General features: G+C 50.1%; 1 protein-coding gene across 16 annotated transcripts in view; it reads right to left on the bottom strand.

The window, feature by feature from the left end:
- The window catches only part of Ralgps1 (Ral GEF with PH domain and SH3 binding motif 1), a 243215-nt gene that overhangs the window by 202399 nt on the left and 25037 nt on the right, over positions 1-15779 (bottom strand). For 10 of the 16 annotated variants that reach the window (XM_052723160.1, XM_052723159.1, XM_052723164.1 and 7 more), the window contains 2 exons: positions 4580-4690; positions 250-357 (listed from right to left, as the gene is read on the bottom strand). In XM_052723160.1, coding sequence (XP_052579120.1) covers positions 250-357; positions 4580-4636 — 165 coding nt within the window. In that variant the 5' untranslated portion in view covers positions 4637-4690. Of the gene's footprint in view, positions 1-249; positions 358-4579; positions 4691-4916; positions 4939-15779 lie in introns of those variants that run through there. The other 6 variants (XM_052723150.1, XM_052723152.1, XM_052723157.1 and 3 more) reach the window with 2 other exon arrangements.

Here is a 15779-nt window from a genome sequence, read left to right as displayed (position 1 = left end):
AATGTGCCCGTTGGTGCACTGTGTGTGCTTTGTAAACTATGCTGAGCCCTATTCCTTCTCTTACTGTGCAGATGCACTGTGGACCCCTCCCAAGGCAGCCAATCCTAACCCAAAGCATTCTTTACCCATCACTCGCTCTCCTACTGTGGCCATGTATGGTATTCTCAACCTGGGCAGAAACCCAGAGTAGTGACTTCCTCCAGCACCTTGTGACAGCACCACCAACCCCATCAGTTCCATGTCACTTACGGCAAACTCCTCAGGAGTCACTTTCAGAACATCAAAGACAACAGCGTCGTAGCTCTTGCTGGCATAGTCGCAGCTCTGGCCCTCCAGAGAGTCTGAGCTACTGCTGCCCTGTGGAGAAGGCAAAGAGAAATACCACTTGACTGGTCTGGCCTGAGGTTGCTGGCACCCCAAAGCTCCCCAGAATGGAGACTGTGAGTGACAGGCTCACGTGATGAAGTGTCTGCTGCTTGCCACTTGGCTCCATGCTGGGCTCTGCAGCACTTCCCACACCATCGCAATCCTCAAGGGTTCTCTGCATGCACATGCTAGTATTTCCATTTTACAGGTAAGCAAGCAGAATCAATGTCACTTCTCCAAGGTTTCTTACCCATGAAGCTGAAAGCCAGAATGTGAAGTTTTCTATCTGAACCCCCAAATGACCATGGAACACCACCCCTAACAGCTTCTGGCCTGCAGCGTAATGATGGGGGAGAATCCGACTCTTGAGTTGGGGTGTAACTCAGTGTAGAACACTCACCTAGCATGCTCAAGGCCCAGTTCTGTCCCCAGCACCCAAAAGAGAGAGAGGAACCCTAGCCTAATTCTCCCTCAGAACAGGCCTCCAGACTCAGGGACTTGAGGAGATCATCCATTTTGTTGACTTTCTTCCTTGTTCATTTTTAAAGATTAATTTCATTTATGCATGTGTGCACAGGTACCCAGAAAAGCCACAAGAGGGCATTGGATCTCCTGGAGCAGGAGCTGTACTGGGAATGGGGGCCTGGCAAGAGCAGGCAGCACTCTTAACTTGGGAGCCATCTCTCTGTTCCCTCTGCCCCTTCCTAGCTGGTCAGTGCAGGACACTGTAACACAAATGATAAAGCTGGCTCTGGAGGTAACACACACACACACACACACACACACACACACACACACACACACACACACGGCCAGCTTGTGAGCTGAGAGCTAACTGCTAAGCTTCAGACACTGTCAGGGAGCATTCCTCTAGTAAAGGCCACTGAGTCCTACATGTGAGGATAGGGTCCTCCCACAGGGAAACAGGGGGAAAATCCCAAAATTGGATGGCATTCATGAAGGCCACCCCTGTGAAGGTGCCAAAGTGAAGGGAACACCTTCTCTTTAATGTGACTGCATTCCATCAAGCTCCACCCAAACCTGGGCCTGCCCATAAATGGTTTTATTCATCTCAACTCATGGAGGAGGACTTTGTGATTTCTGCTCATTCCACCATCTTAGAGTAGGGTGAGGGAATCTGCTTTTGTTAATTTCTCTTTATTTTACTTTCCATCCAGGGAAATGTTGCAGTCTTACTGGAAACTAGGGTGTTTTTAGGTCACTGAAGAAAGCTCATAGCTATGACAGTGTGAGGTCAGAGCAGAGCAGAAATGCAAGTGGCCCACCTCAACACCTGGGCCTAGGGTGTCTACAGGTGAGGCTCTCACACCGACACTACACCTGCTCTCAGAAGGTAAGAGACCATAATGCCAGTCTCACATCAGCTGCCACCCGGCCTCAGGCACTGACTTCATTTTGCTGTGTCTCGTCAGGTACAAAGTCAGATTATTAAATGCCATATCCCAGAGTAGCAGTACCAATTACTAAACAAACCCATCACCACCACCTCTTCCTTCCCCCAGGACATGCTGGCTCAGGGGCCTGGGGTGTGTGACAAGTGTCATTTTTTTTTTCTTTCTGGAGCTGAGGACTGAACCCAGGGCTTTGCGCTTGCTAGGCAAGTGCTCTACCACTGAGCTAAATCCCCAACCCCAACAAGTGTCATTTTAAGTTCTTTAAGTGGAAGACATTGTCCCCCAAGGACAGCCTGATCTGAATAAAGCTGAAAAGAAATAGGACTGGCCCCAGTGTGCCTGAAATTGGCCAAGATCTAGATCTGCACTCTCCACCCACTTTAGACATAGCCTAGCCTTGCCGGGCGGCGGTGGCACACGCCTTTAATCCCAGCACTCGGGAGGCAGAGGCAGGTGGATCTCTGTGAGTTCGAGGCCAGCCTACAGAGCCTACAGAGCGAGATCCAGGACAGGCACCAAAACTACACAGAGAAACCCTATCTTGAAAAACCAAAAAAAAAAGGACATAGCCTAGCTAGGTTGACAGGGTAATATGTTAAGGACACCAACTCCAAAGTCTGGGAGAGTGGGTTTGAACCACCCACCTGCCCAGACGTGAGAGCCAGTTTCTTCTCCTCCCTGTGCTTTGGGTTCCTCATCAAGAAGCTGACAAAGGGATGCATACCCAAATACAGTGAGCTGGATGTGTATGGAAGAGAAGGTGTCATTCAGTCACCTGGGGCCGCTTACCACCTCAATTCCCATGTGTGCATTCACTCCACAAACACTATGGTACTTAAGAGTCACATGCGTGGAGGCCCTGAACAATACCAAAATCTACAAGTACTCAAAGCCGTGCATAAAATGCCTAGCACAGAACCTGTATGTGTTATGCACAGATTCTGAGTCCTTTCTGGAGGATGTGGTGGCATTGTGTTCCCCGAAATATTATGCACCCTAATAAACTTATCTGGGGTCAGAGACAGAACAGCCACAATATTAAACATAGAGGATAGGCAGTGGTAGCACATGCCTTTAATCCTAGCATTCCAGAGCCAGAAATCCATGTGTTCAAGGATACAGCCAAGCATGGTGACTCATGCCTTTAATCCCAGAAAGCAAGCTTTTAATCCCAGGGAGTGATGGCAGATAGCAGAAAGATATATAAGGTGTGAGGACCAGAAACTAGAAGCTTTTGACTGGTTAATCTTCAGGCTTTCGAGCAGCAGCAGTTCAGCTGAGAACCATTGGGATGAGGACACAGAAGCTTCCAGTCTGAGGAAACAGGATCAGCTGAGGAACTGGCCAGGTGAGGTAGCTGTGGCTTGTTCTGCTTCTCTGATCTTCCAGTATTCACCCCAATACCTGGCCTCAGGTTTGATCTTATTAATAAGACTCTCTAAGATTCCTGCTACAGGAGGACTAGTACCTATTACAAAATAAATGCTGTGCAGAGTCACTGCTGCTGCTCAGAGACAAATGACCAGGCAGTTTGCACACACTTGGTCCAGGAGTGAGGTTTTTTGTTGAACGTTTTTGATGCATGGTTGGTGGGTCCCATGCACAGAGGGCCAAACATGCACAGGGTAGCATATGAGTATCCACATCTGTGTATACACGCATATACATATATGGGCCCCAGAAGAAGGATGTTTCAATCTCGAAGGAGTGTAAGTAACAGACACAAACAGAAGTCTAGCTCCTCTAGTTACCAGAGTCTGCCTGTTCCTTGGATGTCAGGCCTTAGGGCATTGTTGCAACACCCCGAACCCTCAAGTCAGGGTGTTTATTGAATCAAAAGTTGCCCCAAACATTTGCTGGCAACAGTGACAGTGGTGATGAGGATGACTCAATATTTTATGAAACTACTCTGGCCTCCTAGGAAAATGTAAAAGGCATTCATCAGACTGGAGAGATGGCTCAGTGGTTAAGAGTGCAGACTGCTCTTCCAGAGGGCCTGAGTTCGGTTCCCAGCACCCACACCAGGAGTCTCACCATTGCCTGTAATTCCAGCTCCAGGGGGATTGACACCCTCTTCTGGCCTCCATGAGTACCACACTCATGTGAACATACACATATAATTTAAAAACAAAATTAAAAAAAATGTTTAAAGGCATCCATAAGTGTGCTTTCAAGACCAGAGATCAAACCAAGGAATTTTTTTTTTTTGAAAGACTGATAAGAAACTGGTTCCTATGACCTCTGGTTAGTTAATCTGAGATCATAAGAAACCCCTTGTGGGATGCCCAGACCAACCCTGCTTCACCAGCATGTCTGAGGAGCCAGCACTACACCCAGACACAGAGGCACCAGCCTCAGATGACAGCCCTCCTCCTGTGTGTCTGTACCATTATTGAGCTTGGAAAGCAAACCCCAGACCCCACGCAGAGTCCCTGCCCAGGCCACTCAGACCAGCAGTCCTTACAGTCACTTCCTACGAAGCAAGGTAAATACGCTCAAGGGCCAGTTGGCCTGGCTTCTGTCTGACCTCATTTTGGAACGCACAGCTTATTTATAATCAACAGCGGTTTTTCCTGGGAAAGGTCTGATCCCTTCTTGCCACCAAAATGGAATGTGGCACTTTCCATGGCGGGACTGGAGAGGTATTTGTTTTTCTTTGAAGAGAACAACTTCAGAAACCACCACCATCCACAGGGCTAACTGGCTCCCAAACCTCCCACCTGGAGTGGTGGCCCTAAGAAGGCCTGTATTCATGGCCAGGGCCCCTCTCTCCCGCCACCCTCCCACAGCCTTCATACCTGTGGAGTGGCGGAGGTGACCAACACGCTAGCCATCAGACCATTCCTCTTGTACATAGTCTCCAGGCCTCTGGGAGCTTCGGTGCCACCTCTGCTGGTGACATAACCTGCCTGCAAGGCAAAGGTACCCATAAAAACCCGCTCTGAACCCACAGAACCATGCCAACCTCCAACAGATCACCCAGGAAACCTGAAAAGAAAGGTATGAGCTGGTAGCTCATAGCCTGCAAGCTCAGGCTGGCCCACGGAGCCTGTGTGCCTGTTTCCCTCCATGGAAAATGGTGTGTCTGTGCCATTACTGAGCTTATTCATCATTCAGCTAGAAAATGCTAATTACCAGTGTCCAACAGCTGTATGAATTCTGCCTCCTCGGCTCTTCTGGCAGCACTGAACCCACAGCCTGGCCATCCTTCCCCTTGCAGATCACTGGATCCCATCTGCACATCCATCCCAGGATGTACCTGGCCCTCACAGGCCCCAGAAGATGTATTCCAAAGGAAGATGCAGGCTGAAACTGGACACCACACTGTGCCATCACAACTGAGCCCACAAAGGATTTACGAATCCTGTGCTGGACTCCTCTAATTCATCTTCCCCTTCCACTACCCAAGAAAAGCTTCTTAATCTTGCCCATTTTCTGTGGAGGGAAACTGAGGCACACAGAGGTCACGCTCTGGTGCATTTGCTTATTCTATCCAGCAGCAGCAACATCCAAGACCCCCTTGAAGGTCAGGTCTAATTACTCGGCCTGGACCGCTCATGTGCACAGGCTCCAGAGAGCATCTCTCTCCTCCCAGAACGCCGAAAGCCAGCAGCAGCTTCTCAGCAGGAGAGTGGCGAGATGTAGGCACAAAAAGGAGACTGACTGCAGTTACCAGAGGATGGGTGCCTTGAGCTGAGGTGGCAAAGGGGAGACAGGCTGGGAAACAGCAAGAACAGAGCCCACAGGAACTCCTGCAGGCCAAGTGAGCTGTTCACAGCAAGGCAAAGGAAGATGATGTAGCTGTCATCAGGGAGGGGACAGAGAGGTAGAAGAGCTCTGGGGGGAGGAACACACGTGACTCAGGACCTGATCAATCTGTGGCAGATGAGAAAAAAATCCATCCTGGAGGGGCTGGAAAGATGCTCGGAGGTTAAGAGTAGGTACTGCTCCGTCAGAGGACTAGCACTCACTCAGGTGCTCACAATTGCCCATAATTCTAGCTCCAGGGAGCCGATACCATGGGCCTCCATGGGCACACACATAGCTCATAAGGGAAAAGCCCCTAGGGAAACATAAACCAGAACCACAAAGACACCACTTCATAGCCAACAGAATGACCAGAATTAGAACAAAAACCAAACCAAACCAGATTATAGCAAGGGACTGGGAGCTGGGGTGAAACCTTGGTGCGTTGCTGGTGAGAAGGCAAATGGTACAACTGCTTCAAAACATAACTTGGCAGCTTCTCGCCAGGTTAAGACAACACAGTGATGTGATCCCGGCATCTGCTGCAAAGGCTGAGCGTATCCACACAGACACACAGAGGACGCCTATCACAGCAGCTCTCCCAGCGCACAAGCTGGAACTAAGTCAGAGTCTGTCACCCAGGGAATGCCAAGGCAGTGTGACCTAGCCACACAGCACGCTACTACTCAGCTATGAAAAGAATGATTAAACCTCAAAAACATTGTGCTAATGGAAGAGGTCAGATGCAAAAGAATGTACAGTGTGATTCCATTTTAGGAAATTCCCAGAAATGGCACATGTATAGGAATAAAGTGCCCCTGGCAGGAGGAGACTACACTAGACACAGAGGACTTTTGAGGCGATGAGTGTTCAAATCTGGATGACAAGTACAGCCCAGAAACAAGGCCCTGGGACTGTTAAGCTGCAGCATACACATGAAGCACCTTGAGCTCCATGACAGGATCTCACCCAGCCTGCCTGCCATTCCCTTTGAAGAGACGGATAAACAGCATGACAGCTGAGAAGGGAAATGTTAACTACTACAGAAGAGATGGGACCCAGAGCTGAGGAAAAACCCTCCTAGGTAGAGGGTGGACAGGGCCCTTCAACACAACCCCTGTGAAGGGCACAGGAGCTCCAGAATAGGGTCCCAAAAGAGATGAAAAATAAACCCAGCTCATGAGCTCAGCCATAACAATTTGGGGTCAGGCCTCTTAGGCTGCCTCAAACCAGCCCAACCAGCCCACTCCAAGTCAGAGGCTGAGGCAGGCTCTGCTCCTATCTGCACGTGCCTGGCGCTCTGTGGGTCTCCCTGGGGAGCCAGGCCCGGACCCCAACCCTCTGAGTACAGCCCAAACCAGAGGCTCTCTGAAGAGCGTTGTCCCGGTGGCCCCCTGCTTCTTCCACGGGGTGCTGCCATGTCCAGGGAGCTGTCTCAGTGGGTAAAGGCATGTGCTGACAAGTCTGAGGTCCTGCGTTCAGTCCCACGCTGTAGAAAGGGAGAAGTGGTCCCCTCCAGTTGTCCTCTAACTGCTACGTGCACGACACGGCACACACGCACACCTACAACTGGGGGGGACGTGCTGCCAGCCCCACCCTCTTCTTCAGCCCCATCTGCAGCACACACCAGTGGCAGCATACATCCCAGGGGAGGCACTAGTAAATGTTACATATGACACTCATGTCCTTACCACAAGAGCCCCAGGAGGTACAGACCACTTACAGTGGAAGGTAGGAACTACTTGGGTTCCTGGGAAACTGAGGCCCCATGAATTCAAATCCTAAACAGGCCTGGGCTCATACCCATCCCTGATGCTGTCTCCCACCAGCGCCTAGGAGTCATGTGAAACACCTGCCTGGCCAGATCAGCCCACAGTCAGTGCTCTTACCGTAGCATTAACTTTCCCTCCCCACAAGCTTCTATTTGCATGCTCCTGTTCTCTTTCCCAAAGCAGGTACCTGGAAACATTCACAAAGAGCGGCGCTGTGATCTGTGAGACCATAGGCTCCCACTGCTGGGAAGGAGGGTCAGGAATAGGACCAGTGGTCAAAGCGCGGGGCTATCCCATCTAGGAGGCGGGCCTGTCCTCTTGCACTGGCCCAGTCTACCTACCCGTCACTGTGTGACCCATCGTGTTTTCCTGGAAGGCAGAGCTGGAAAGAAAGGTTTCTTATCTGTATCCTCTATGTCTCGCCATGACAGAAACAGCCTCACTGATGGACAAGAGGTGTGCCTATGTGTGGAAAATGGTAGGACTAAGCAAGACAGAGCATCCTATCAGGCTGTAAGCAAGCCCCATTCATCCAGGGTGGGTCCTGAGGCTGCTGAGTACAGCTCCTATGTCAAAAGGCCATGGCTGGGACCTGGCAGCAAACAGTAGACAGACAGGCTAAGGTACAACAGAAGGACCTTATAGGCTATAGGAGGAGTTCGGGAAGTAGCACAGGGGGTGTGTGTGTGTGTGTGTGTGTGTGTGTGTGTGTGTGTGTGTGTGTGTGTGTGTGCGCGCGCGCGCTCCCTTAGAGGCTGGAAAAGAGGTCTGAATCCCCTAGAGCTAGAGTTAAACAGGTAGCCGTAACCCAACAGCCATGACTGGGTCCTTCTGCAGAGCAGCAAGTACCGCTAATCCTAGCCTTGTCCCCAGCCTTGGCATGCATGGATTCTGAAGGAGGAGGGAAGGTCTACTTCTCCTGCAGCATGAAGACTGAGGTAAGCAGGGTACTAAAAGAATCAAGATGGGTCCGCTGAGAAGAGCCACAGTGCTGATAGGAAGCATGAGTTGGAGTCTCCCAAGTCAGGAGATGGAAGATGGGGGCCTCGAGCACCTGAAAGTGTGTCAGGAAACCTGGGGTGCCAGGTGTCTGTAGCAAAGGCAGCAGAGGGCCCTTCTCAGCTCTGTGTGTGTCCTCTGATTCTCACAGGCACTAGGGACACCCAGTGAGCAAGACAGGGAGGAGCCTGCGGGCCACAGCCAGAGTGTCTGCCTCTGATTCCCTCATCTGGTCAGAGGTGAAGTGTGCATCAACTTGTCTTGTGCAGAGGATTCCAGCCAGCCCTAGACCTCAAGAAGCTCAGCTACAGCCTGGCCTTCAGTGCCTCTGTCACAACCTGTTACACACGGGCTTTGTCCCAGACTCTGGAGACAGGATTCATGTACCTTCTGTAAAACCCATTTATAGTGATTTGAGTGAAGATGGCCCCCATAGGCTCAGAGGGAGTGGTACTTTTAGGAGGTGCGGCCTTGTTGGAGGAAAATGTGACATTGGGGGTGGACTCTGAGGTTTCAGATGCTCCAGCCAGGCCCAGTGTCACTCTCTGTTCCTGCTGCCTGCAGATCAGGATGTAGAACTCTCAGCTCCTTCTCCAGCACCATGTCTGCCTGTGTGCCGCCATGCTTCCTGCCACGACGACAATGGACTAAACCTCTGAACTGTTAATGTTTTCCTTGATAAGAGTTGCCGTGGTCATGGTGTCTCTTCACAGCAATAGAAACCCTAAGACACCATTTTACAAATATAAAAACAGTGACCCGGGGAGATGGATTCGACTGTTATGTGTAGATAAATTTAATTCATGTCTGCACTCTGTATCCCACTGGGAAGGTAGCACCAGCTTTTTAGATTTGAGCAAATCAGCCTGTACACAAACCCCATTCTTCCCACCCTCCCTCTACATCTCAACTCCCCCCTCACCTCTTCTTCCTCCTGCACACATAAACATGGTCTTGCTGCTAACCCTCCCTAGAAACCCAAACAGTGCAAGAGCAAAGCCAGTTCTCATGACGTAATTCCTTAAGAGCGCCGTGGCAGCTGTTATCAGAACCACAGACCAACCCCACATCTTTCTCCACTCATGACAAGAGTCTGGCCTTGTGTGGGGGCTCCTGGAGAGGGAAAGGAAGAGCCCAGATGTAGCCCTGGGCCCCTTCCAGGCATTAAGAGTGCTCCTCAACACTTGCAGCTCAGGAAACACCGGATGGCCTGAGACGAAAAGACCGACATGCAGACCCCATGAGGAAAGCAGAGTAATTGCTTTTTCTAAGTCAGTGGAGGCAGGTTCAAAGAAAACGCACACACCCAGACATGCCCAACCACAAGAGATGATTTCTTCCAAATGCTGCAAATAAGTACAAAAATGGAACCCAAAGAGGGTGGGAGGAAGAGCTGCATGCAGGGGTGACTGGGATGTGCTCTCAGCCGCTGCCCTGCAAACAGACTCTTTGCTGGCTCACACACAGAAGCTGTGTGGAGGACGGGCGGGCGGGCGGGCGGGCGGGCGGGGAAGAGCCTGAGCCTGCTCTGTTTATACCCCCTCCACCAGTACTGTCCATCCTAAGAGAAACAAGCAGCTGGACGGTGGTGGCACACCCCTTTAATCCTAGCACTGAGAGGCAGAGGCAGGTGAATCTCTGAGTCTACAGAGATCTACAGCAGCCTGGTCTACAGAGCAAGTTCCAGGACAGCCAGGGCTACACACAGAAACCCTGTCTCAAAAAAAAAAAAAAAAGTCCCAAGCATGGGCCCTCTTGAACCAGGGCCACTGTGAGTCAGACCTGCTGGAGGAGGCCTCAGGATGCTCAGAGGTTTTTAAAAGAGCTTTGGGAAATAGGAGTGAGAGTGTGATGGGTGAAGTCAGGCTGAGGTACCCAGACACCCACAAAGTCCTGGGAACATCCTTGTGAGGTGCCTCTCCTTCCAGAAGCCTGGGAAGAAGGTTCCCTTCTGCATTAAGGACATGGTGTCTGGAATCCAATGTTCTGGTCTCTCTCCAACTTTATAGGGCCCTCATTCAATCATGTACTTGATCTTAGTGATCCAAAGAACATCTGCCTTGGGACTAGGCCAGCAATGTCACCTGAAGGAGAAGGATCACAGTCCCTGCCCACCAAGTGCAGTGATGCCGCTAAGCATCTATGTAGCCAGGTAAGGTCTTCCCAACACCCAAACCAGCCAAAGCCCCCTGAGCAGTCCTTCACTGCATTCCTGCCTCCACACAGTGACCCTTGCCAATGTAGATCCTGAACCTACAAGGCATACAGTAAAGGGGTGCATTTTTCTACACACGAAGCCTAAGTGGGAGTCTCTTTAACCAGAGCCCTGAACTGGGGTGCCTGGTGCTGGCCTGGTTCATAATGAGGCTCTTGTCCTCGTCGGCCACCTCTCCTCCTGTGACCAACTTCCTCTTCTAGAAACCACAAGGCCAGGGTAGGATGGTGGATCTGGAAGCCCACATTCCAAGGTCTCCTTGACAAACATAAGCACTGTCCTAGGCCCTCAGCTTCTTACCAAGTACCCGGAGGAGGATGGAAACTGTCCACACAAGACAAGGCAGGCAGGTCAACTGGCCCAGGCAGGAGACTACCCGAGTAGAGGCTCCACAGGTGTCTGAGAGACACCTGTAACAGGTCCAGCCCACACTCCCCGGGGCACTGCAGGGGTGAGAGGTATGTGGATGTCCACAAGTGGTGAGGACAGGTGACATTTTCACAACACACTCCATAAACTGGCTTTGTTTTCCAGTGCATGAAGTGCATCCCTGCATTTTTTTTCTCCTCTCCAAACATTGCTGAAAGAAACAAAGAGACTTCAAATGTGAATGAAAATCAGTTTCAGCTCCACAATACAGGGAAGGAAGACATGAATGGAGCAATGCCTCTTGTGAAGCACACAAGGCTATATCGAGGGGAACTGTAGTGCTGGGTATCTGGTCTCAAGGTCATTCATTTCCTCTCCACCAACGACAACCAGCTTGGAAACACAACAGCCTAAAACAGAGAAGACCTAGATGGGAATGTTTAAAGAAATGTACAGAATCATTTGAAGAAAATTATAAACTCATATTAAAAGGTTTTTTTAAGGGCCTAAGATGGCTCAGGGGCAAAGGCTCCTGCCACCAAGCCTGACGACCTGAGTGTGGTCTCTGGGACACAGGGTGTAAGGAGACCTCTGTAAACTGTCCTTTGATCTGACACATACAGACACACTCTCACATACACAAAATAAATACAACTTTTTCAAAAGAGCTCTAGGGCTGGAGATGGCTCAGTGGCACTCGCTGCTCTTGCAGAAGACCCAGGTTCCACTCTCAGCACCCAGTGGTGGCCTACAACCATCTATAACTCCAGTGCCACCGGATCTGACGCCCTCTTCTGGCCTCCGAGAGCAGTGCATGCACACAGTATACACATTCATGAAGGCAAAACACCCATACACATAAAATAAAAATAAATAAATATTTTTTTAAAAAAGATTTAAAGACTTTTCACTCCCCTGGAGACAATACCAGAAAGCCATCAATTCTCCCCAATTAATCTATTAATAAGACAAATGTAACTTTGCTCTAAATCCAAAGAGGATTCCTTTTAGAACTCAATAAACTGATCCAAAACTTTTATCTGGAATAATAATTAAAAGTAGCTTAGAAGTTCTTGGGGGCAGGGGGGCGGGGAGAGAAGTATAATAAGAAGGGCATTGACCTGTCAGGAAGCCACAGCTGAGAAAAGGCCCCACCGGAATCAGCAGGAAGTCGGTGAACCAGCTGGAGGGTAGGGAAGGATTACCAAACAACCAAGGGCAGTTCCAATAAGAGGAAAATGCAGCGTTTTAAAATGTTGATGAAACAATTTATTATTCACTTGAGGAGGGCAGGAACTTGTTAAAAACTTGATCTAATATATATATGAGAATAAATATTTGCCAGGCACAGTGGCGTACGCCTTTAGTCTCAGCACTTGGGAGGCAGAGGCAGGCAGATCTCTGCAAGTTCAAGGCCAGCCTGGTCTACAGAGTGAGTTCCAGGACAGCCAGGGTTACACAGTGAAACTGTCTCAAAAACAAAAACAAAAAAACATACACACAAAAACAAAAGAAAAATGTTTGACAGATTAAATATTTAAACAGACAAAAGAAACATTAAAACATTAGAGGAAAACCAGATGTTTGTTTTTAGTCTTAGAGGGAAGAAACCTTTCCTGAGGGTCATATAAAAGCCAGAAAGTCAAGAAACTAGTGGCCAGCCTTGTGTGTGTGTGTGTGTGTGTGTGTGTGTGTGTGTGTGTGTGTGTGTGTGTTCCATCTGGCTTCCTGTGGTGCTGGGGACGGCACTGGGGTCCTGGTCCTGCTAGGCAAATGCTCTGCCCGTGCCACCTGTGGCCCCATTGGCAGATTCAAATACGTTAACAAGTCTAACTTCAGTTTAGAAAAAAGGCAAGGAAAGATGAAAGACAGCCAGTAAGCCATGAAAAGGTATGTGGCATCACGTGGCAGGTGATGACTTAGCATCTTTGATGTGGAAGGTCTCGTGGGAGCCCTGGCTGGGATTCCTGGGGACATGGCACCTTCGGCCCTGGAAACATGAAGACCTACAGGGGTTAAAAGCACAATGGCATGAGGCGCCGGCAGTACTCAGCATGGCAGGGGCCTTCAGGACAGTCACCAGGCCTGCAGCAGGAGGTCACTGACTTCAGCCCACAGATGTGCTCCTCTGCATGGTTTGAATGCACCTCCCATGGCAGGTTCTGAGCAGCAGATGAGACAGACGGTCCAGAGCATCAGTATTTACAGACAGGGAAAGATGCCCACAGCTCAGCTCAGGGGCCTGCTCCCATCCACACACTCATCCGGCTAACTCGTATTTGCCCACAGTCTTGTTTGTATTGGGCACTATCCTAGATTCCAGGGACACAGAAGCAAGGAGAAGGCAGAAACCCCTCAGTAAACAATAAATAAAACATTCAGTAAATACACTGCTTTTCAGCAAGTGATACATGATAAAGAAGAAAACTGGGGAGGGACCAGCTTCCAATGGGCAGATCTCACTTTGAAAGTGCCATGTACACATGCTGGAGGCTGTGGACGACACATGTACATCTGTGACGAAGACATACAGAAAAACCTGCTAACTAGCATCACTGCCTCGCAAAGACCCTCGGCAGCCTTGGATTTTCTGTCTTTTTGTACACCTCAATGGTTCTGTTTTAAACAGGTATGGATAACACTTGGAGCAACACAACACCGAAGGGAGGCTCACAGGATTCAAGACAGACTCCGGGTGGGGAGACTGGGGCTGTGCATGGCAATCTGGCGCCACCTGGTGGCCAGATGACTAAATGAACACTGCTCTTCAATCATGTTTGTTGCCCTCTGAGTGGCAACTGCAAGGGACTAGGGTGTCAGAGTCAGTGTGGAATTTATTTAGATGACTTGAGTTTTAAATAATAGGTGTATAATGATTCACTTCTTGTTGCGAATTAATTCATTGCAACTGACAATGTTTAACGGTTCTCACAGGACAGAGGTGGAGTGAGAGGAGGGCTGGGTAGGACAGATCCAGAACTCAGGCCATTAGCAGTAAGTCTTGTGGACTATACGGGAGTGCCAGGCTTCAGGACACAGGTCTCTCAGAATGTGGGGCTGGTGTCAGTGGGAATGCCTGGAGTGAAACCCAAGAACTTGGCTGTACCCATGGACAGTCACCTACTTCCCCATCCTGTGGCTCATGAACTTCAAACTGTTCTGACTGAAACAGTGCCTCCTGAGCAGCCCAGCAGCTACTGCGGCACATCCTGGGGTGACAGGAATAGACTGATCACACTGACTCACTCCCTGGAATACCCCCTCTGTGTGTGCCTCCATCCTTGTAGCACCCACCACTCTGCTGAGAGCTGCCCCTCCCTTCCGAGTCAGCCATGAGCTCTGTCCCACAAGTTACCCTATCCCAGCATCATCAGGGTGACAAGGTTCAGAGGCCCAGCAGTTGGAATTCTGGGTCTGCTGCTAAGCATTCTGCTACCTGTAAGTTCCAATTTCCCCTCGTTAAGGTAGGCTCAGACTGCACTTTCATGCTGCCATGGTGGGAATCAAATAATAGGGATGGCCGGCCACCAGGAGGACAGGGTGCCAGGCCCTTGTCTAGGGACCTCCTGTGCATCAAGTTTTCACCAAACCACCTCTGTGGGAAGCATAGGTCATGGCCCGACCAGGATTATTTCAGCCTCGGCCCCAGCCCAGGTGCTGTGTGCTCAGGACGGTGGATGAACTACCCCTCAGTCTGCAACAGACAGAAGGGGCACTGTCAGAGTGGGACTAAGGCTGGCCCCATCATACCCCAGACCACAGTTCTCCAGCTTTGAGGGAGGAACCAGGTGCTCAGAGAGCCACCAGTGCTCAGCTCAGCTTGGAGGTGATGTTGGGAACAGAAAAGGACGGTAGCTGCACTGCTCACAGTGAGCTCAGTGGGGCCAGATGGAGGCTGAAACCTAGGAGCCTGGGCCCTCTAGCCAGTGCCCCCCTCCCCAGACTTCCAGCAGACAGACACACCCAGCCGGGGAATTCTGGCAGCTGTTCTACAGCAATGGTCCAGCTGAAGACCATGCCATCCTTGCATCCTGCTCACTAGCGAGAGCCAGCAAGAAGGTGCTGCCCGAGAAGGAAGGAGTCTCCTAAGGGAGCTTCAACAGCCATGGTCACTAAGATTACTGCGTCCAAGAAGGGAGCGGGCTGAGCCACCAAACCACCGAGAATCAAGACCCTGTAGGACATGTCCTGTGCTAGAACTGCCTCCCCAGCCACCTCTCCTGGGCCTACCCCTTGGCAGTGGCTCCATCGTTTATGCAGAGCTCCAAAAAGTACACAGATTGTGGAGGCCACCAGGCTACCCAAGACAGCTTCTCCTTAAGAAAGCCTCCCTCGGAGCAGTGGCTTGCTTGTAGGATGAATGGACAGAACACACAGGAACTTTACAGAAGGTGCTAGAAGTTTTCTGCAACCAAACAGCATGGCTTTGAGGGTTAAAATATTAAGTCAGTGGATGCTACGAGCCACAGGAATATATTGTAAGAACTCAGCTGGTTGTGGCAAAGCCACTACCTGAAGAGATCAAGGAATTCCTTCAGAGGAAGCCAAATTCCAAGGAGCTTTTGGTGTTATTTGGCTTGTTATATACCAGCTGTTTTCTGTTTTGAAAATCATGTGTGCCTTCATAGCTTTCCCAATTGATTTTTTCCTAAGAATTGCTAACAGTGTGGACTGATCACTATTTGGACATATACGTTCCAGGTATTTGGAGAACAACCTCAGGAAAGACTTCCTTCCCTCAGGCCCATCCGTTTCTTCTCCTTTTAGTGCTGGAATCAGGTATCTCCCTTAGCCACATTCAAGGACTAACAGAAATAACAGTCCAGACCATCACATGCTAGTCTCCTGATTTAAGGTAAATTCCACATGGAGACACCGCCTAGGTCAGGTAGACCT

The sequence above is a fragment of the Peromyscus californicus genome, unplaced genomic scaffold (assembly GCF_007827085.1).
Source record: "Peromyscus californicus insignis strain IS unplaced genomic scaffold, ASM782708v3 Scaffold_7__1_contigs__length_154581171, whole genome shotgun sequence".
NCBI classification, from domain to species: domain Eukaryota; kingdom Metazoa; phylum Chordata; class Mammalia; order Rodentia; family Cricetidae; genus Peromyscus; species Peromyscus californicus.
Note: the sequence above shows the minus strand (reverse complement) of the source record. Positions and strands in the feature narration are given on the sequence as shown.